Consider the following 22,974-nt stretch of genomic DNA (forward strand, 5'->3'; position numbering starts at 1 on the left):
TTTTTGAACAATTAAATAAAACTTTCAAATACTTCAATAATTAAATTATATTTTTTAATTAAGTGATATCATTAAATTTAGATAAATATGTACCAATGTAATTCAACTCCAACTTGAATACTTAGAGACGTAATTGCATGACTTTATTGGTTTTGAAGATTAAATTTTCAAAGGACAGGCAAGTTTACCTACTTTTGCTGATTTTTAATTGAGAGATGCGATTTCCTTCTACACATTTCCATTGATGGGAATTGTGGTTCTAGTTTTGTGTGTTTTCAGTCTTTTTTTTTTGGGTTTGGTTAAATTTATTTATTTTCATTAAAATATATTATGTATTTAGTATTAAAAATATTTCTAATTTTCAAATAAAATTTAACTATTAAATAATTTATGTAAAATGTTTTGAATAAAATAGTCATAATAATAAAATATTACATTAAAATAATTATAAACATGAAATTTTAAGTTTTAATTTAAATATACACATTTGAAAAACATTGCAAAATTTGAGATTCAATTAGATTACTTAAAAACTAAAATCAAACATCTAATAATAATTATGATCATAATATCATGATCTCATACATACATATAACATAAATCGTATGAAATGCATACGTATGCATATTTATACATATATTTATTTCTATAACATAACATAACATATAAATTATACAAAACTAAACTTACTTTCCATATTTCTAAGCTTACCCATACGAATATATATACTAAAATTTACGTCTTGCCTACATAATGCCCTCGGGTTCAATTTTAGAGCCCTCAATCGGCCCCTAATCTGATCTTAAAATTGGTCAAAAAGGCTAACATAGTCTACTTACACAAGCTGTGTAATCGCACATAGCCGTGTGATGCTAGACAGTTTTGAAAAACTTTTAATAATTTATATAATTAAATTATTTACACCAATAAATTAAACAAATTAATTATATTAATAAATTATTAGTCTAACTGATTCTACCATTAATCCGATAATTTGTGGAAAGGTCGGAAAAAAACGATGAAAAAGATGATTTTATGGGGTTCCTTTTGTCGTTTTGGGATAATAAAACCCGTGTCCTTGTTGAATCAGGGAAAGTCAACTCTAAACTTAATATCTGTTACCTAAGTCCCTTGTTACGGTTGGGAAGTGAAATTCAATGAATTTTAGGCTTAATATTTAGATTGGTCCTTAAATTTGGCAACTGTTCTCATATTAGTTCCTAAACTTCTTTTGGATCATATTGGCCCCTAAAATTAACAACTGTTACGTAGATTAGCCTTTACAATTAAGGGATAAATCTCAAAATCATATATGAACTATGGTTTAATATACATTCGTATACATGAACTTTGAATTTTGTACAATTTTGTACATGAAAATTTGATTTGATATAATTCTTGTAAATTATTAACACAATTATTGATATAACATTATCTTATGTTTGTATATTGCATACATAAATAATTATATTTATCCAATATAAAATAAATTAATGTATTTATTTTTTTAAATGTGCATGATTAAATCAAAATTAAAGTTTCAAATATACATTTGAACTATAATTAGAGTTTCACGTGTATAATTACACCAAATTAAAGTTCATGCATACAATTACACATTAAATCAAAATTCATGTATAATTTTGAGATTTATCTCTACAATTAATGCCGTTAACTTTTTTATTTATGGCAAAACCAATCAATCTTATAGTGACACGTGTATAAATAAATAAATTGTTTATATCATTTAACTTAATAAAATAAAATATATATAAAAATATAAAAAATTATATAAATTATTTTAAGAATTATAATAAAATATTCAAAAATAATTTCATTACGATGTCTTCTAGCTTTTCATGATGTTTTTGATTCCTCTCTTCATCATCCATCTAGAAGTCGAGAATCAATTCCCTCTAACTAACCACTCACTCATCTCTTCACCAAATGGAGGTCAATTTTGAGCCCAAGGTTTCGAGCACTTACCAACAACAATTTCATCTCCAAATATTTGTAAATCCACATTCAATTTTTTTTGTCCGAAAATATGCAAAAAATCCTGAAGTAAAAAGGTATCATTATAAATGCCTAATAAAAAATCTAGAAGAAATTCAAGCCATTTGGCTTCTTATTTTTTGTTTTGTTCAAGGCGGTGCCAGCTTCTTGGGTTGGCTGTCGCCCGCTTTTTTCCTTTCTCATCAACCATTTCTTTCTTTCTTCTTCTTATTTTTTATGTTTTTTCTCTTTTCAGTTTGCAAATTTATTTCATAGATACAATTGTTATTTTCACAAGTTGTAATGGACAGATGACGGTGCTTATCATCTGCTAAAACTCCACCTGCCACTAATAGTTTTTTATTGAAAAGTGGGTGGCTATTCGTCAACTTCTTAATTTGTTTCTATTTTGAGAGTATTTTAGAATAATAAATTATTTTACGTGCTGATTTGGACTCGTGTTGTTTTAAGTTCTATATATTTTTTTGTTTATTTTTCAATTATTTAATAAGTCTTCAGTTTTAGAAGTTTTTGTTTACTATTGTAGCACGTTGTTTAGTTTTGCTTATACATGTAATATTAGTTTTACAAGTGATTTTAGGGATGATTTTATTGTCATCCTCTCTAGTTTGGTGAATGCTCTATTCTTTTTGTCGATTTTTGCTTGCAGCTTTGGACCATCTGGGGCTGATTTCCTTATCGTATTAAGTGCTTGCAATCACTCTTGATATGTCGTGTTTAAGTTGTGACAAAACCAATTGTCAACGTGTCATAATCTTCTATTAATGCCGAGACTAAAGCCTTTGTTATGTTGATGAAGCTTGTCCTTCACCATCTACGACGAATATTTGCTATTTTTTTCTGAATTGTATGGTTCCATTCATTGAATGAATTAATGGATTTACCTTTCAAAAAAAATTCTAAATGAAATAAAGAAAATATATTAAATTGAGAAAAAAACCCCAAAAAATTCACATTTTATATATTTTTAAACTCGTATTTTCTGGGTTTTCATTTTCTTTATACAAAGTTTGATTTGTATGAACTTTCTTTTTCTTTTCCATTATTTTCCTTCAATTTAGCTTTTCTTTCTATTTTTTATTCGTGAAAACTCATTTCATGGCTTCAACCCACAGCAAATCAGATTTTTTCTCTTGGTTTTATTATTTTCTTATTTAAAAAAAGAGATAAAGATTACGTAGAATCATAGTTTATAAAAAAAATAGGAGAAATGAGAGGGATGTCTAGAAGAAGAAAACCAGAGATTTGCAATGCAAAAATAAAAATTCAAGATTAAAATATTATTTAAAAATATTTCAAAATAAATATTTGTATATGTTTATAACTATATAGATAAATAAACAACCCATGTTACAATGATATTGGTCCACGTCACTAAAACTTTTAAAAAGTAAATGGGGTCAACCTTAAGGACTAATGTAAGTAACGGTTGTCAATTTCAGAGACTCGTATGATCCAAAAAAAAGTCCAAGAGCTAATATGAGAAAAGTTGCCGAGTTTAGGGGCCAAACAATTTATTAAGCCTAAATTTTATTATTAGTCCATATGTTTTGTATAATTACAAATTTATTTTTTATATTTTAATTTGGTCATTTTTAGTTTATATTTTGAATAAAAAGACCCATTCAGTCCTTCTCAATTTTGATATTGAGCAAATTGGTCCCTCAAAAAAATTAGAGTAATTTAATCTCTATCAATTTTAAATATGAGGAAATAAGGACAATTAATCGCGACGTTAATTTTTTGGGTCAATTTTACATAAATTTGATTGGTATAATAACAAATTTAGCTCATAATTTGCATATTCTATCAATTTAGTCGTGATTTAACAAATTGAACCTACAATATTTTTGTAAATGTGTAAATGATGAGGCTAAATTTGTTGATTTTTTTAGAATGAGGACAAAATTAACAAAATATGCAAACATCAAGGCTAAATTTGTATTATACCAATCAAAATTATGCACAATTTAATAAATACATTAATGACGTGATTAATTGTCCTTAATTGCTCACTTTTAAAATTGACAGTGATTAAATTGCTCCAATTTTTTTTTTTGAATGAGACTAACTTGCTCAATTTTGAATTTGAAAGGGTAAGGAGAGGTCTTTTTACCTATATTTTTAAAATTTGAAATTTCAATGTTGATCAAATTGTAGTTGTTAAATTTTGTTATTTCCAATATCTTATGCGTTAAACATATTGCCATGTGTGTGATGTTATATATTCACAGAAAGCGAAGTTATTTTAATTAATGAATTTAACGAATATCGCTTGAGTCAATATCAAATTTTCAAAATTTAAAAAGCAGTATGATTAAAAATAATCAAATTGGAAAACAAAGACTAAACTCACAAAATTAAAAATAATCAAATTGGAGAACAAAGACTAAACTCACAACTTACAGGACCAACAACATAATTTGACCTAACTGATGTAACTGTATTGTTTGGACCAAGACTGCAATTTCAAAATCGAAGTCTATAATTGACTAATTCGAATAGTACAATAACTAAAATTGACCAAATTAAAGCATATGGACTAAATCCATAACATACATATAGTACAAGACTAATAGTAAGATTTGACCGAAATTTTTCAGCTGATTTGACAAAAAGTGTTTTCAACTAGAAATTTTTTTTTTGCAAATCACCTGAAAATACTTCCATTCAAAAATTGATCTAATCTCATAATTTTTTCAAAAAACGATCTACTTACGTAATTTTTTTTTACATTTTTGAGTAAATTAATTTAAAATTTGTTGTAAAAATCTAATAATAGTCGATATTTTCACCTAATGATTTCATTTCCATGTCATAATTTCTTTATAAAAAAGCTAGGTGTAGCATTGGAAAACTCATTCAACCAAACCCGAAATCAAGTAAAAACAAGTCACTGTTCGATTGTAGAGAAAAAAACTATTCATTTCAGAGAGAAAAAAATTAAAGAGTGAATTTGAGTTGAAACTTGGATCCATTAATAGGAATTTGTTGTAAATTTTAATAATATTTGATATTTATTATTCACAAGAAAAGTTGATGTAAGATTGGTGTTTATAATTTTAATGGAAGTGATTAAAATAAATAAACTATGTAATATGAGTGTCCATTTTTAAATTCCTTTTAATGCTTAAAATAATTTTTTTTTGAAAATCGAGTGACTATTTATGTAATTTATTCTTTTTTTCAAGATCCCAAAACTTCAATTTTTCAACAAAATAAAAAAAATTTAAATATCGAATCAGTATAAACATGGGAGATTTTTTATTTTAATGTTTCTATTATAAAAAATAAAAAATATTTTTAAAATATAAAAATAAAAAGATACAAAAAATTAATCAAACAAAGGATTGAATTAAAAGAGAGGGGTGCAACACAATGACTTTCCATGAAGTCACCCATTTTAGTATTACTCTCGCCTAAATATGCTTAACTACGGAATTCTGATGTGATTCGGTGCATTAATGTTGGTCTAATCGCATTCTAATGTAATATGGAAAACCGAAATAAAATTGTTATTTTTGAATAAACTAATTATTATTGATTGATGAAATGGTTGGGGTATTTTCATTGATGAAATATTAGATAGATAAATTCAACATTTGATAGCTACAACGTCGAAATTTTAATTTCCATATTCGTTCAATGAACAATGTAAATTTCATGTGAGTTTAGCAATTTGACTCTTCTCAGTTTCAACTCTTTTAAACTTTGAATTCTTCCATCTCCAAACAATATTAAATAAATAGAGTTTATATCATTAGTTTTTTTAATAGCATGAGAATTAAAAGATTATCACTGTTTGGGTCTTAGTTTGATTAGTATCAATGTAGGAGGACATGGGTTTGAGTGCGCTTCAGTGTATTATTTTCTTATTTATGGGTTGGGGAGGGCCTATGAATAGCTCTAGGTACTGTGTCAAAAAGAACAGTTATGATCAGAATCAGTAATAAGATTGTTCAAAAAAAATTATCATCCTTTTTTTTTGTTTAATTTTGTAATATTTTTATTAAGAACAAACCATGAGCTTAAGCAACGAAATTAAAAAATTTCTTTTAGGATTCGAGAAGTGATGAAACCAGTTAGATAATTTATTTTTGACTTGATCGGTCCATCCAGTTTGATTGAATAAATTATTAAAAATAAAGAATAGAAAAAAATTATTCAACCGGTTCGACTGATGGTTCAATCGACCTTTATTTCAGATCAATACCCTGATCGATTCTTGGTATTGTCTGCTTTTGAAAACAATGAGTCAAGGTTGATGTATTGATACTTTAATTACCTAAGTTTGAGTTCTATCATATAAAAATGTCTAAATAATTTCGAGTTTAAGTTCCACAATTTACAAGCTTTGTTCGAGTATAATTCAGTTTTCAATTTGTTGTGCTTCATATTGAATTAATTTTAGTTTTAATTGATCGGACATGCATAATTTGCGATGTAGTTTGTTATTGGAAACTCTTTAATGAACGTTAAATTATGTTATTAGTCATTATACTATGTATAAGTTGTGAATTTAATCCATGTACATTAATTTGGTTATTTATAATCTCTATCCATTTTAGAATTTAAAAATTTTAGTATTGATTGAACGACAACGGTAACCACTAAACTTATTAATTTAAATTTTGTTATTTCTAAAATTCTACATGATAAACATATCATATATATAATATCATGTCAGTTTGTTATTTTCAAATAATACATAACAAAAGTCAATTAATAGATTTAGTATTATTGTTTCATCGGGACTAAAATTTCAAAAATTGAAAATTATAGATCTGAAAATGACCAAATCGAGAAATATAGACTAAATTCATAACTTATACATAAAAGACTAATAGCAAAATTAAACCAAACATATTTAACTAATACCGTTTGAGCCAAAATTGAAATTTTAAAATTTGAAAAAAAACACAAGGACTTAAATTAACCAATTTGAAAAATACATGACTAAAATTTACCAAACTAGAATTTAAGAACAAAATCCACAATTAATTTAAAATACAAGCACTAATAACAAAATTTGACCCAAAAAATTCAGAATAAATAGGGTAAACTGTACTAGTAGTCACCCAACTATTAATAAATTTATTTTTTAGTCACCAAACTATGAAATGTTGCAAAGTGGTTATCCAACTATTCAAATTTGTCTTTTTTTATCACTAACGGGCTAACGTAAAAATAGAAACACCAAAAAATTCAGGATAGTTGGGCGACCAAAAAAGAATTTACTAATAGTTAGGTGATCATTTTATAACTTTTCATAGTTAGGTGACCAAAAAATAAATTTACAAATAATTAGGTGACTATTTTGTAACTTTTCATAGTTATATGACTAAAAGAGAAATTTACTAATAGTTGGGTGACGAGTAGTGTAGTTTACCCCAAAAGTATAGCATAAATGCATAATATCGCGGTGGTCAAAACTATCAGATTTTCAAACTACCAATAGAAAGAAGAAATCGAACTGAAAATCTTCATTTTCATAATATGAAAACTGTCTGCTAAAAACAGTGGATTGCTCAAAAGCATAATCCAGTTCCAATGAGGTAAAAAGTAAAAGCATAAAACCGCCATTAATTTAAAGCTTTGCTTATAATTTCGCCTCTTTGTTTAGTTTACCATCGTGGGTCTCTTCAACTTCCATTCACCATATTCACTTCATTTCTAAACCCAATTTTGATTCTCCCTTTCTGTTTTTTCACCATTGACGATTCATTCCTTCGATTGGGTTTTGCTTAATTTTCCCATTTCTAGGGAGATACAGCCCCGTAATCGGGTTTAAAATCTGGGTTTTCTCTTTGTTTTTAGCTTATGAAATTCCGTGGAATGAAGTGTTTTTACTATTTCAAGCGCAAGTCTCGAAGCAAGGGGAAAATATCAGCCCCGGAGGAACATTCAGGGGTTGATACGGTCACCAAGTTTTCATCATGCTCGACAGCTTCGCCGCGGAGTATACCGGAGTTGTACGAAACGAAAGGTCACTGTTTGCGGGTATTCTCTTTCTCAGAGCTTAAACAAGCCACTCATGGTTTTAATTCGTTGCTTAAGATTGGCGAAGGCGGCTTTGGGTGTGTCTATAAAGGTGCGATCAAGCCTGCTGATGGAAAAGGTGAACCTGCCGTGGTTGCTATTAAAAAGCTTAGCAAGAATGGCTTGCAGTTGCAGGTATGGTTTCTTTTTTTCTTTTCTCTGTTTGGGTAGGTAGAAAAAACAAAAATGAATTTTAATTTCCTCCTGTTTGTGAAGTTAGGCCATATGTGCTGTTATTGATGAGTAGACCTGTTAATGTCCGGATTAGTTCGAAGGTAACCACGTTTAAAATATGAGCACAACTTCAATATTTAAAACTAGAGCATTTCATTTTTTTTAAAATTTATAATATTTTATATTATATTATTTTAATATATTATATAATTTATAATTCATAAAATTTAAATTTATATATATAAACATTAAAAATGTAAAAATAATTATATAAAACTCGAGTGTACAATCGTTTCGGCTTAGCTATTTATATAGACGAGTTTAGACAAAATTTCAGTGTTCAATTTGGTACTCTCAATTAAGTATCCATGTTTTATCTACGGAAGCACACGTGTCATCGGGGGCTAAACCTAAATTTTTTTTGGGAGAATCATTATTAAGTTATATATTTTATGATAGCTAAAATATAATTTTATTATTTTAATAGTTTATATATTTATAATTAAAATTGATCATTTTGGGATTGTAATTTTATTATTTATTAAATTAAAATATTATAAAATTTAAAGGTTCAAAAGTGAAAATTTCTATTTTAGGGTCCGGGATCTTGCCACCCTAGCACCGCCTATGGGTGTCAATATAAGTTGATGTTTACTTGTGAGAGAGTTGCAAAAATTTAAGTAAAGAGTGCTTGACAGTTTTATCATTATATGTATCTTACTTTGGGAAGCCATTAAATGGTTTGACTTTCATTTTATTATAGAACTTATGATTCAACCATCAATTATGGGATTCAATTTGCCAATCATTCAAAAACTGTTAAGGTCCTGTTTGGTGACGAGGAAAATGGAAGAGAAAAAAACTGTTTTCTTTCAACATTTCTTGTGTTTTGTGTTTGATCATCAAAGAGAAATGGATTTTCAATCTGTATAGGGACATAAACAATGGGTGGCTGAAGTTCAATTTCTCGGTGTCGTCGAGCATCCGAATCTCGTCAAGCTCGTAGGATACTGTGCTGTCAACGGAGAAAGAGAGATTCAGCGTCTTCTGGTATACGAGTTTATGCAAAACAAGAGCTTAGAAGATCATCTTTTTGGTCAGGCATTCCCGACGCTTTCTTGGGAAACAAGATTACGGATAATGCTCGGAGCAGCCGAAGGATTAGCTTATCTGCATGAGGGTTTAGAAGTTCAGGTTCCTGTCTAAAACATGACCTTTGTTTTGCTGGTCATCGGTTTCTGATTGTCTGCAATGTTACCTTCGGGATTTGAATTTACGGTTCTTTTGTTCTCACAATGATGCTAGGTGATATATCGAGATTTCAAAGCTTCAAATGTCTTACTCGATGAGAACTTCAATCCAAAGCTTTCGGACTTTGGGCTCGCAAGGGAGGGGCCAATGGCCGGGCATACACACGTTTCAACGGCCGTTAGTATTCGCTATTCTTTCTCTTTTTGAGGCTAATTTGCAGTGCTGATGATGGTAATAAGCTTTGTTTGTTTGTTCTTTTCTCTTCAGGTAGTCGGGACTTATGGTTATGCAGCTCCTGATTACATCGAGACCGGACATCTTACTGATAAGAGTGATGTATGGAGCTTCGGTGTGGTATTATATGAGATTCTTACTGGTAGGCGGTCGTTAGAAAGAGGTCGTGCGAAACCGGAGCAGAAACTCTTGAATTGGGTGAAACTCTTCCCTGTGGACGGTAAGAAGTTCGGGTCAATAATGGATCCTCGACTCGAAAACCGGTTTTCAATCGGTGCAGCTAGAGACATTGCCAAGTTAGCAAACAGTTGTTTATCGAGAAGTCACAAAGACAGGCCGAAGATGAGCTGTGTGGTAGATAGACTGAAGCAGATAATCCAAGCTCCAATTGAAGTCTATGATGAGGATCTAGAGAGCCCTGAGGTATCTGATACCGAACCGGAAAACAAATCGAACCAATCGAATGTTTCCGAATCGTGGAAAAGGCGGATGGCACACCTTGCAAAACTTGGTGAACATGTAGAAGGTGCAAGTGGGAGGAGATTGATGATGTTGCAGAGGGCCAAAGTGCCTTGAACTTCCCTCATTTTCTAATGGTAGATTAGTCCATCACTCCAAGTGTTAACTCTACCTGTATAAATATATATATTATATAATTTTCGTGTCCGTTTTACAGTTCATAAATGCTAATTAATTTAGAGTTCATAATTATTTTCGTATTTGAGGTTAAATATTCTCTTCTTACGAGTGGAAGCGATTGACAACTCTTCCTAATTAATGCATGTATAAGAAAATAGAGGCAAAACAAAAAAAATAAAATTTAGGAGGTTAAAATTAAATTGTAACTTTTACGATATTAAAAATATAATTTCACTATTTTAATAGTCTATATATTTATAATTTTAAAAGATTAAATCAAATTTTATCATTTTAAATGGTCAAAATGTAATTTTATCTTCACTAATTTAAAATTTTAAAGGGTTTAAATAAAAATTTTTCATTTTAAAAAGGTCGAGGCCCTTACCAACCCCTTAGCTACCCTCCTGTAATAAAATATATTTATTAAAAATATATAAAAATATATTACAATATATATGTTAAATATTTAAAATTATAAAAAATGAAATTTGATTTTTTTAAAAGTAGATATGAAATAGGGTGGATGAATTTTTTTGAAAAATATACAACTTTTAGACCTTTTATATGTTAAGTTATTTTTTCGAGTTTGAATGTTTATCTAAAATTTGGAAAGGTTTAAGCAAAAAATTTAAGTCGGTTTAAAATCTAGATTGGACTCAAGATTCAACATTTAAGGCTCGATCCTAGTTCGAGGCTTTTTTAAAAGTTTGTGATATTTTATATGTAATCTATAATACATAAAAATTAAATCTATATACTATTATGATGTAAACATTGAAAAAATGATAAGATAACTACATATAAAAATTTTAATAAATAAAAAAAATTGTTAAATATTAAATTAAAATAATATAAATATATTTTTAATTTTTTAAATAATATAAATGAGTTTAAAATAGTTTTAGATTAATTATTTACAAATATGAGTAGAGTTAGATAAACTTTTAAACCCATATTTCGAGTAGGGAGAAGTTTATATAAGTATAAATTATGTTAATATCATGCATAATCTCGATCTGACCTATTAATACTACTAGTACTCTCTGAAGAGTTAAACGACAGGCTACAAATATGTTTTATTTTTAAACATAATAATTTATTCAACCTTCCGACTTAAAAAAAAAAATCATTTTAGGCTAGAGGTGTGCATAGGTCGGGCTACTCGGCCCGGCCCGAAGGTCCTCCCGAAAAATGGGAGGGTTCGGGTAAAAATATAGGCCCGAAATATTGGTTTGAGCAAAAAAAGAGACCCGTTTAAAAAACGGGTAGGGCCTCAGGTAAAACTTTTTTGGCCCAGGCCCAGCCCGAATTATATACTAAATATATATTTTATTTTTAATCATATTTAAATTTTATTTTCAATTTTAATTTAACCACTTTTTATTATATTTTTTTATTGTTTTAAGAATTATTTTAGTCTCATTTTTTATTTGTTTCTTGTTTTAATATTTATTTTTATATTTTTAAATGTATTTGATTTATTATATTTTAAAATTTTTTATTTAATGAAATAAGCTAAAAAAATTTAATATGGGTCGGCCAGGTTAAGCTTAACAATTTTATTTTAGGCCGGACTTGGATAAATTTTTAGGCTCATATTTTAGCTCGGGAAGGGCCTAGGCCTAGAAAACGGGCCTAAAATTTTGTCTGAGCCCAGCTCGGGCCATGCACACCTCTATTTTAGGCTTCAATTTAATTTTTTGCCTTCTTTTTAGCCCTTAAATTTATTTTTTTTTGTAAAATTACCCTTAATGAAAAATTTAATATTTTTTTAGTTTTGTTGACGTAAATTTTAATTAATTTTTTAAAATTTAATTGATAAAATTTTCAATAGTACTTTAAAAAATATTAATTATTGAAATTAATATTAAGACGAACAACTCTGTAAAGCGGGGAAACTTGGAAAGGTCCGTCCGATCTGGCTTGGATCGGCTCACAACGTTTTTAAAAAGAAAAAAATTGAAAACTACGAACATCATTTTCGCCTCAGTATAAATATACACTGAAACAATAAATTAACCACCAAAAAATATTATTAAAAATATAAAATAAAATAAAATAAAAGACGCTAGGGATCTCGATCTCGATCCCGATCCCAATCTCATTCTCTCCGGCGACACCTTTCTCTAACCGTTTCCGGTGAGATCTCGAGGTTGGATCCGATCTCGACCCGATTCATAGTGTCTCTTTGACCTAGATCCGAACCACCATGGCTCCAGTTTCTGCTTTGGCCAAATACAAACTTGTTTTCTTGGGAGATCAATCTGTCGGGAAAACCAGCATCATCACTCGCTTTATGTACGATAAATTCGATAATACTTACCAGGTATTTCTCTCAATTTTCTTTTTTTGACTATCCTCTCTGTTTTCTTTGCGTTCTGATTGCAAAATCACCTTGGATCTGATTCGTTCTTCCTTTGACTCTTTGTTTTTTTTTCAATTTTTTTGGTATATGATTGGATTTTAATTTCTAAGGTTATATGTGTCTCGAATTTGTTAAACAGGCTACCATTGGTATTGACTTTCTATCGAAAACAATGTACCTCGAAGATCGGACAGTTCGGTTGCAGCTCTGGTAAGACTTTGAATTTTATCTACTGTGTTATGGATTTTGTTAAAATGTGCCTGTAGCTCCTGTACTTCACGAAAATTAGGAATTTTATCTACTGTGTTATGGATTGGGTTTGGGATCGGGAATTTAGTTCCTGTATTTGTATTTCGATTGCTAGGGACTAAATTCCTAATTATCGAAAAAGTGCAGGGACTATAGGCATATTTTAGCCTATGGATTTTTATGAGGTTATGTCTAAGCTTTGCGTGCTATTTTATACCCAATTCAGCTTCTTTTAGTTCGATGCATGTTTATATTTCTCTTCCAATCCTTGCTTCGTTTATATATGTAGTTGGTGTGATCCTTTACTAGAGAATGCATTTTGTTGTATATCGTAATCGGCATCGAACTATATTATCAGCATTTCTAAATTTTGGTTTGTCTCATCAAGGGTGCATTAGTGTTTAGACATTAGACGCTGATTGCCAATTTTTGGTTTCATCTTTTAGGTGGGTAGTTTACTGCCAGGTTTTTTAAGTGTTGTAATATGATGTAATTAGTAACACTGTTACCTAGGATTTAATACAGGGTATATTGATGAAACACTTTCTCTTGGGTGTTTATTCTTTCTATTCATTGATAAGCTTTCTTTGTTCAAAATTTTTGTCAAGATTGGTATCTTTAATCTTTATCTGCTTAAAACGTTATTACAGGGATACTGCTGGACAGGAAAGATTCAGGAGTCTTATTCCAAGTTACATTAGGGATTCCTCTGTGGCAGTCATCGTCTATGATGTTGCCAGTATGTTATCATTTTACTTTCTTGTTCTGCTATGGAATCTTCTTGTATTGTATATTTGTTGTATGTTTCTGCATGTTTGCATGGGCAAACATCCCCATTTTGTGAGATTGCCGACTTTAATTTTGATGGTGTAGGTAGGCAGTCCTTCCAAAATACTACAAAATGGATTGAAGAGGTACGAACCGAGCGCGGTAGTGATGTTATTATTGTGCTTGTTGGGAACAAAACTGATCTTGTGGACAAAAGGTAATATTAAGTTGTTATCATGGTTGGACTTTCTTCTGAAAACAAGATAGACCATTAGTTTTCATTAGTCATTACTTTAAGGTAAATTCAAAGAAGGGAACTTATTGACCTTAGAAATTTACCCTGATTCATTCCTTAATATTACTGCTTGACTTTTGTTCCCTCATTGTGCATTTTATGGTTGATTTGACAGGCAAGTCTCAGTTGAGGAAGCCGAAGCCAAGGCTCGTGACCTCAACGTAATGTTTATTGAAACTAGTGCCAAGGCTGGCTTCAATATCAAGGTAAACCATTCTTAACTATCATTAATATTCCTGTAAATATTATATTTGACTACGTGTCTAATTATACTGGTTAGGCATAGAACAATGTCTTACGGTGTTGGCTGCCCTTTTGTTTTGCCATGATAGTATGAAGTGAGACCAGTCTTCAATTCAATGAAATAGGGGAGAAGCCAGAAATTTTTTATTAGGGGGCCAAGATTGAATTATAAATTGGGAGGGGGGGGGGAGTATATTTTTACAATTTAATTAACTAACAAGTTCACAAATTTGGAGGACCAAAAGAAGAATTTTATCAAACCAAGGGGGGCCAAGGCCCCTGCCTGCCCCCTTGGTGCTGCCCCTGACTTAAAGTTTGATCAGTCTTTTCATTTCTCACTTCTGCATCAACTCCATCTTATTTAATGGAATCACATTGGTTCTTCAATTGCATGACAAGTATTGCAAGCATTGATTGACTAAGTTACTTGGACTTGGGTGTGAAAGTAGAACAATTTTTCAAAGTTTTGTCATGTATTTGAAGATCTTATCTTCGTATTCATATCCAAGTAATTCTCGGATGTGGGTACTTCAAGAAAAATGAAGAGTTGGAGCGAAATGCAAACTCATCTACATGAAAGTCCTCTCCGTATCTCTCACTCTCTGTTTCATCTCTATACAGGCTCTTTTTCGGAAGATCGCAGCCGCTTTACCTGGAATGGAAACACTTTCTTCAACAAAACAAGAAGACATGGTCGACGTCAATCTTAAGTCTACAAACGCAAATTCATCTCAGTCGCAGCAAGAAGCAGGAGGATGTGCCTGCTGAGGATACATACATACATTACACTCACTCACACACATCATTTGATCCGAGGTATGTATGGTTTTCTCAACATTTAGTGTTTTCTGTAAAAAGAAAAAAAAGAAATCTGTTCTCTCCCACCCCCTTTTTGGTAGCATTGGGCATATTTGGATTTGATGGAATGTTTTGAAGCATAAAAGTTGCTTGAGAGAGAAGATTCTTAAATTTTACCAATGGTAGTTAGGCTTGTCCTAACCTGTCCTATATGTGTACGGTTCTTGTTATCTCTTACAATTGTGCCAAATTTGATGTTACTCGTATATTTCAGTTTTGTGGCTTTTTTACTTCGTTTCTTTTTTCTCCCTTTTGAAATTTTAATTAATGTATAATAATTTGAATGCTAACAAAAGGGGGAGAAACTATTGAATTTGATCATTTTATTTTAGGTATATATTATTTTAATATTTTTAAAACAATGAACAATGGAGAAACCATCTTTAACAATGAACAACAAAGAATTATCTGAAGGAGAACAAAGTTTACCAAGTTTTCACAAATTGAAAATTTGTTGATAGAGTTTGTAATTTGATGGAAGAAACTGTTTGTAATTTTGCTACAACTAGGAGCTGACAATGGTTGGAAATATGCTCTTTTTTTTATGTCTGTATATTATATAAAATTTTGAATTCATTTATTATTTGCAAATAATATCTAAATCTGAAATTTGAAATTAAATACTCTATTATCTGTTGGATATTTACACAAATTCAATATTTTTTATACTCGAATCTAGGAATATTTGAATTCAAATCCACTAAATTTTATATATAAAATCAAAATTATAACATTTTATAACCAATTCGTAACCATTATCTAGATAAGCAATCCAATTTTAAATAAGGTATCTATCCGCATTAATAATCAACAGTTATTTTAAAATATAAAACTCTATCTAGATCCCAAAAACCAGATCACAAATATTTTTGCAATTTAAGATGTATTCCATGCCCAAATCAATTATGGTTTGATAGTTTGAGTTTACTCTCTTGATTTATTGATTTATATGTCGGGGAATTAGGTAATATCACATTATCAAAAATAATAAAGGAAGGATACATCTAAAGTCGCGCTCGAACTAATTTTATATATGACATTTTTATTTTATTTAATTTTGACAAATTAATAACACCGTTATTAATATAACATCATCTTACGTTTAATATTTTATATATAAGTGATTATATTTATCTAATATAAAAGTAAATTGATGTTTTTTTTTAAATACGTGTAATTAAATCAAAAGTAAATATGCATAAACCCCAAGCAAAAATTCTTATGTAAAATTTTACCAAACCAAAATTTATATATCTATACATTTAACTAAAATTCATGTCTATTTTGATATTCTATATTTATTATTAGAAACATTTAATGAGTGTAATACTGACCATTGTCGTTATGTATGCTTAGTTGCGTGAAATGCATCATGTGACTAATTTATTAACATACATAAATTTGTGGTTAGTATGTTGTGAATAAATTATAAACTAAGGATTTAAGTGAAAATAATAAAAGTTTTGAAAATTATTTCATATTTTTAGTGAAAATAATAAAAGTTTTGTTTCATCAATGAATTTGAATATTTATCTAAAATAATTAGTTTATTTTATTTTTATAAAATAATTTATTTTATTTTTATAACGAGACATCTAGCTAGTTCAAAAGTACCGTGCAACAATGTGTTTTTGATAAAGTTACAAGGAAAAGCATTGACTCCTGGGTGTGGAGAAGCATTCTACATGGTAATAACTAGGTTTATGTAAACAAGGGATGGATTGGCAATTAAGGAGTGGAAATGACCTGTGATTACAAGAAAGTACTGGTGGGGTAAGAAATGGTACAAGCGGGAGTGTTGTGTTAACAAAACTGGTAATAACTAGGGGAAGGGAATGGGATGAAATGACAAGAGGACGGCACAACACATTACAGGAATGGACAACGACAGACTGGAAATCACTCATATTATTTTCATGGAAAACTCGTCTGCAAACTTTACCTTGTAAGGAAGATTTGGGAATTTTGACATAACATGCAATTTGTATGGACAACAAAAAAGAATCGTATGAACATCTCAATATGATCATTAGAAAGAACTATTGATCCTCTAATCCTTGAAGATGTTCAATAAGCGATGATTTGCATCTTATGGAATATCTGGGTACATAAGAGTCCAAACTTTGACGGGACAATGGAAACAAGCTTTTCAGGAAGAACAAGGTAGAAGCCAATAAATAAAACTACAAGAATTGTGGGATACGGTGTGGCTTATGCTGTTTTCAACAGACAAGGTCTAAGAATATCAAATTTTTGTTGCAAACTACAAGGAATGGTGGATATACAATACAGGCATTACTGTTCATCGTTGATTGATGCAAGTAGGATTAATCTAATTAAGGCTATACACAAGAAGACACAAGCAGTGTTGATTGGTGTTTTCAACCGATAGCAGAGAACAATGCAAAACTCGTGCTGCGACTGGAGAAAAGACACATCATTCACATGTCTGAATTTCCTCAATTTACTCCTCCATTTACTCCTCTATAGAGGGCAACAATTTACATCCATTCACTCAATCTTGGTTAAACTTAATCACAATAAATTAAATATTTCTAATTTTGCATTTCCATTTTTTTTACAGAAAATAAACCAACAATTTGAAGAAAACAACCCCAGACGATATTCATTCTTCATTCGATTCGGATTTCGAGAAAGAAAAAAGATACACACACAAAAATGTCGTCGAAATCCTCACGAAGACCACCGCAGTCACACGGACCATCCCCCTCGCACAAGCAATGTTTAAAATTCGTAGCCACCAGCATGATGAGCGGATTCGGGAAGTTTGTTGCTATCATTTCCGCTTTTCTTCTTAGCAGGATTTTGCACCATTTCTTAAAGCCATTTTCTCAACCTCAGATAACTTCCGATTTCTTAGTATGTTTCTTTCACTTTTTACCCTCTCTAAGATAAAAAAGATTTCAGTTTAATCCTTTTTAAGTTTTTTCTTGTTGAAATAATAAGTTGATACAATGATAAAATTGCAGATAGGGATGGTTCTTGCAACGATACCTGTGGTACATGAGACGTTCGGAGATATATCGGTTATGAATTTGGACAACATTGTGGACTTTGGGATGATATTATACACCTTTGTTTTGGGTCTAGAAATGGACCCTTACGTGATCTTCAAGGCACCATCACGCCCTGCAATAGTGGCCTATGCTGGCATGCTATCAACATGCATATTAACATGCCTTTTAACCCCGTGGTTACATTATGGGACCAAAGATACTAACATGATCACATTAACCATCTCCCTCTCCATTACCCTCTCCGGTAGCGGTTCCCACGTATTGACCCGACTCATAACCAACCTCAAGATTGGCAAATCCGACATCGGGAAGCTAGCCGTTGTAGCCGGGGTTCACTCCGATATGATAACCATGTTCTTCTACTCCATACTTTTTGTGCTCTTTCCGTTGGAAAAGATATCCAGCACGAAAGGAGAGATTAAACATGTTGTTAAGATGATTTTGGGCATCTTGATCCAGAGCATCATCGCGGCAAAAGTGTCGCCGTTTTTCTTCAATTGGATTAACAACGAAAACCCCGAAGGGAAAGCGCTTAAGGGCTCGCACCTAGTGCTCTCTATGGCATTCATGGCAGTCATATGCAGTTGTGCAACTTGGTTCGGTTACAACCCTTTCTTTAGTGCATTTCTGGCCGGACTTTTTTTGCCGACCGAAGGGCGGATATCGAAATGGGCGATCAGCAAGATCAATTACTTGTTGAGCTTGCTTTTTTACCCTCTTCTCTTCTTTTGGGTGGGGCTTAAGATTGATTTCTCTGACTTCCAAGGTGGCCAGATAGGGACATGGGGAAGGTTTTTTGTTCTTATATTTATTGTAGTTGTCGGAAAAGTCTTCGGAACTATCTGCGGTGGAGTACTGTTGGGTTTTCGTTGGCCGGAATTGGCAGCCATTGGAATGCTTTTGACGGCTAAGGGTCATTTTCACGTATACCTGGCTGTTCATGCATTCAGGGTTAGTTACATCATTTCTTTTTCCTTTCAATTTTTTTGTCCGACCCTCAATGTCTGCTTGTCACATTGGGCTTTAACTATGCCCAAACTTAACTCGCATCCCTCAAAGGACTTTTCTCAACGATTAATGACGTTGATATTAGATTCATTCGTAACACTAAATTTAATTAAAATATTAAAATATTTTATATACAATAAATAATATTTAATGTATAAGCAATACATGAGTTTTATACATCATCAATAAATAGTAGCACACCACATAATTAGTTGAGGTCTTATAAATATATATTTATAACTTTAATTATACATAATTAAATAACTATTATAATTATTACATTTTTTAGGCTTTGGGTTTCAAGTTTAGAGCTTATAACTTTTTTTTTTTAATTTATGGTTTGAGTTTAGAATTTACAGTTTAAAATTTTTATAGAATAATTTTTATAAAATTTCAACCTTTAGATCTTGAGTTATATATTCGAACTAAAACCTTAGCACTTTATTTAAAACACTTATAAGAAAAACAAGTATATGCAGTTAGCTGGAATATTTTCAAAATTGAATTATCGGTCGACCAATTATGCTGTTGATTCTTTATTTAATTAATTTGATCATCAATAAACAAGAAATTAAAAACCATAAAAATTAATAAAAGTACACAAAATCATTAAAATAATTATAAACAAGTACTTTTTTATCGTAATTTTATATTATTCACTTAAAAATCGATTCAATTCTCTTACTCGAATTGATACACTAATTGATATTTGATTCAATTATTCGATTCGATCTAGTCCATCATACCATTTATTTCATTTTTGAACATAACTCTTTAATCATATATATTAATATTTAAATTATCTGTAGAGCAAGAGGATTGAGATGCCAACCTGTATATCAATAGTGATTGTGATCTTCCTTTCTATCGTCCATACACCTTTCATCGTAAAGCATATAATCCGACGTGCAAGGGCACTCGTCCCCGTTCATCGGATGAACCTCCAGTGTCTCGACCCGAAAACCGAACTCAAGATCCTGCTCTGCGTCCACGGATCTCACAACTTACCTTCTGCCATTAACTTATTGGCCATCTCCAGGGGCAGACCCAACCCGGGCCTCAACGTTTACGTCACCGACATGGTGGAGCTGTCAGATAAACTGGCGTCCACGCTGGAAAAAGAAGAAGGGACTAATAACATGGTCCTGACCGACAAATCAATGATCGAGATGAGGGAACAAATCACCCAAGCATTTCAAGCTTACGTCGATGAGGATGGGACTGGTATTACGCTGGGACGGTCGCATGCGCTTGCGACGTTTAATGGCATGTCGAGGGAACTCATTGTTTTGGCCGAAGACTTTATGGTTTCGCTTATTTTGTTGCCGTTTCATAAGAGATTGAATCCTGACGGTACTCATGATCCAGGCAGCCTTGGTTTTAGATATGTCAATCGTAAGGTAACTAATTAAACGCTTTTCTTTTTACTTGCATGGCATGAATAAAGTTGGGTCGGGTTAGTTTTAGATGGAATTAATTCTAATAATTTTAAGTTTGAATTATTTTTGGGTATGAGTTATTTGAGTATGGCAATTGAGTTTTTGGATTGAATTTTTCCGAATTTTATTATTTGGGTTTATTGCTCAAATTTAGGTTGTTTTAAATTGTTTAAGTTAGTTTTAGGTTTAAGGTAATTTTAGTTTCCGAGATGAGTTTTTCTAGTTAGATTATTTCGACATTTATCATTGACACTCATGTTTGGATGATTTTGAGTTAGATTATTTTAAGTTTCTTAAGGGATTTTTGATTCCTTTAGTAGAAATTTTTAAAGTATTATTTATACGAAACTAATATATCTCTCTAACACATTTTATATTATCTTAAGTTAAAGTTTTATGTTTTAATTTTATTGAGAGTAACACATAGTTCAAGAAATGAGAATGCCTTATCAAAATAAATTGTGATTAGACACTGTTTAAGACTTAAGTTCAAACTCTACCTATCACAAATAGTGACCGTTTCTTTTGTAGGTGATTGATTGATTGCCGTGCATGGCACACAACTCGATTCAGTGAAGTGTTTTCTACTCTATGAGTGACAAACCCCCCGACATAAGATAATAACAAATATGTTAAGAGATTCGACTACTTTGAGTGGACTAACCCTTTGAAAACTCTTCCTAAAAATATAAAAAATCCCTCATGATTCATATAATCCTCTAAAAGAAATAAAATAAAAAAACATGTCTAACATGTAGCTATATCTAACACTAAAACCGAGGAATTGAATTAACTATTAATTTCTGGTTTTGCAACAGTTGCTTAGACATGCCCCATGTTCAATCGGGATCTTGGTGGAGAGAGGATCCGGGTTTGCAGATAGAATCTCGAAATCATCCGAATGCAAAGTGGCGATCATTTTCATCGGTGGCAAAGACGACCGAGAAGCCCTGTCGTATGCGGGTCGGGTTGCATGGCATCCAGGAGTAAAGCTAACAGTCATACGATTCCTCGTCGACAAGAACTCGGAGAACGCGCCGAGGAGGGTAAGCAACCGAGCAAGCACAGCGGAGGAAGAAGAAGAAATGAAGCTCGACGACGAGAGCTTCGCCGATTTCTACGAGAAATACGTAGCCGGCGGTAAAGTGGCTTACATGGAGAAACACTTAGCCAATTCATCGGAAACTTACACTAATCTCAAGTCATTGAAAGGGCAATATACACTGATCATAGTGGGACGAGGTGGGCGAGTGAACACGATATTGACACTGGGACTCAATGACTGGCAGCAGTGCCCGGAGTTGGGTTCGGTCGGGGACGTGTTATCCGGGTCGGGTTTTGAATGCGAATCATCCGTTTTGATTATCCAACAGCATAGATTGAAAGGACAACTAGATGGGTTAAGTGATGATTTCTCCATTATGTAAAAAATATCGATAAAACAAGTAAACAAAAAAGAGAGATGGAGAGAGTGAGCCTAGAATTCATAGGTGTTTAAACTTTTAGGATGATGAAAAAACAAACCTTTTTTTTTTTGTTGTAAAAAATGTAAATTATTGATTTATAGGATGATAAATACATACAAATTTTTTATCAACAATTAAATTTTAATTTAGATTATGGGATTTCACATTCCAGTTAACTGAATATAAAATTTTAAAATAATCAATTGATGTGTATAATAGGGGTTGGCTCGAAGGCTCGTTCGAAAAATAGGAGGAATTTGATAAAAATATAAGCCTGAAAAAAGGGTTTGGACAAAAAATAATATCCACTTAGAAAATAGACTGAGCCTCGAGTAAGTTTTTTTTATTTGGGCCCAACCTGACCCGAATTTACAAAAAAAAATTCTACTGTTTTGCTGTTGTTTTCTCATTTTCTAACCAATTGTTTTACTATTATTTCACTAATATGTTGCTACTATTTTGTTATTGTTTTATTATTAATTTTACTACTATTTTAGAAGTATTTACTTGTTAAGTTGCATTTATCTTAATGTTATTTAAGTATAAAGACTTTTTTTAAATTTATTTCAATTTGTTGGAAAACATTTATTTTCATAATTTTAGTATATTTGGTGTATTATATTTTTAAAAAAATTATCTATTTTTTAAAAAATTAATCTGAGTAGACCAAGTCGGGCTCAAGTTTCACATTTTTATCCGAGCTGGGCTTGAACAAAAATTTAAGCCCATTTTTTGGGTCGGGTCGAGCCCAAACCTATCAATTGAACCTAAAATTTTATTACGGTCTAACCCGAATCTGGCCTGACTCGGCCCATGGACAACTCTAATAGGCATAAAGACAATGATATTATCATTGTTTTTTTAACGAGTTTACAAATATAATTATAAATGC

At 31.1% G+C, this 22,974-nt stretch overlaps 3 protein-coding genes across 3 annotated transcripts; all 3 read left to right on the top strand.

Annotated features, from left to right (window-relative positions):
• The first annotated feature begins 7,456 nt into the window (after window positions 1–7,456).
• On the top strand, window positions 7,457–10,445 carry LOC108469087 (probable serine/threonine-protein kinase PBL19). Its single transcript, XM_017769977.2, has 4 exons — window positions 7,457–8,190; window positions 9,163–9,423; window positions 9,535–9,657; window positions 9,748–10,445. Exons 1-4 carry the CDS (start codon window positions 7,837–7,839, stop codon window positions 10,288–10,290), a joined length of 1,281 nt encoding a protein of 426 aa, XP_017625466.1. The 5' UTR covers window positions 7,457–7,836; the 3' UTR covers window positions 10,291–10,445.
• Window positions 10,446–12,261: 1,816 nt separating this feature from the next.
• Window positions 12,262–15,361, top strand: LOC108467551 (ras-related protein RABH1b-like). Its single transcript, XM_017768207.2, has 6 exons — window positions 12,262–12,679; window positions 12,858–12,928; window positions 13,618–13,706; window positions 13,841–13,952; window positions 14,146–14,236; window positions 14,895–15,361. Exons 1-6 carry the CDS (start codon window positions 12,563–12,565, stop codon window positions 15,039–15,041), a joined length of 627 nt encoding a protein of 208 aa, XP_017623696.1. The 5' UTR covers window positions 12,262–12,562; the 3' UTR covers window positions 15,042–15,361.
• A 2,356-nt stretch (window positions 15,362–17,717) lies between these two features.
• On the top strand, window positions 17,718–22,202 carry LOC108468569 (cation/H(+) antiporter 28-like). Its single transcript, XM_017769452.2, has 4 exons — window positions 17,718–18,011; window positions 18,122–19,120; window positions 19,987–20,577; window positions 21,435–22,202. Exons 1-4 carry the CDS (start codon window positions 17,811–17,813, stop codon window positions 22,041–22,043), a joined length of 2,400 nt encoding a protein of 799 aa, XP_017624941.1. The 5' UTR covers window positions 17,718–17,810; the 3' UTR covers window positions 22,044–22,202.
• Window positions 22,203–22,974: the final 772 nt, after the last annotated feature.

This window comes from Gossypium arboreum, chromosome 8, assembly GCF_025698485.1.
Source record: "Gossypium arboreum isolate Shixiya-1 chromosome 8, ASM2569848v2, whole genome shotgun sequence".
Taxonomy (NCBI): domain Eukaryota; kingdom Viridiplantae; phylum Streptophyta; class Magnoliopsida; order Malvales; family Malvaceae; genus Gossypium; species Gossypium arboreum.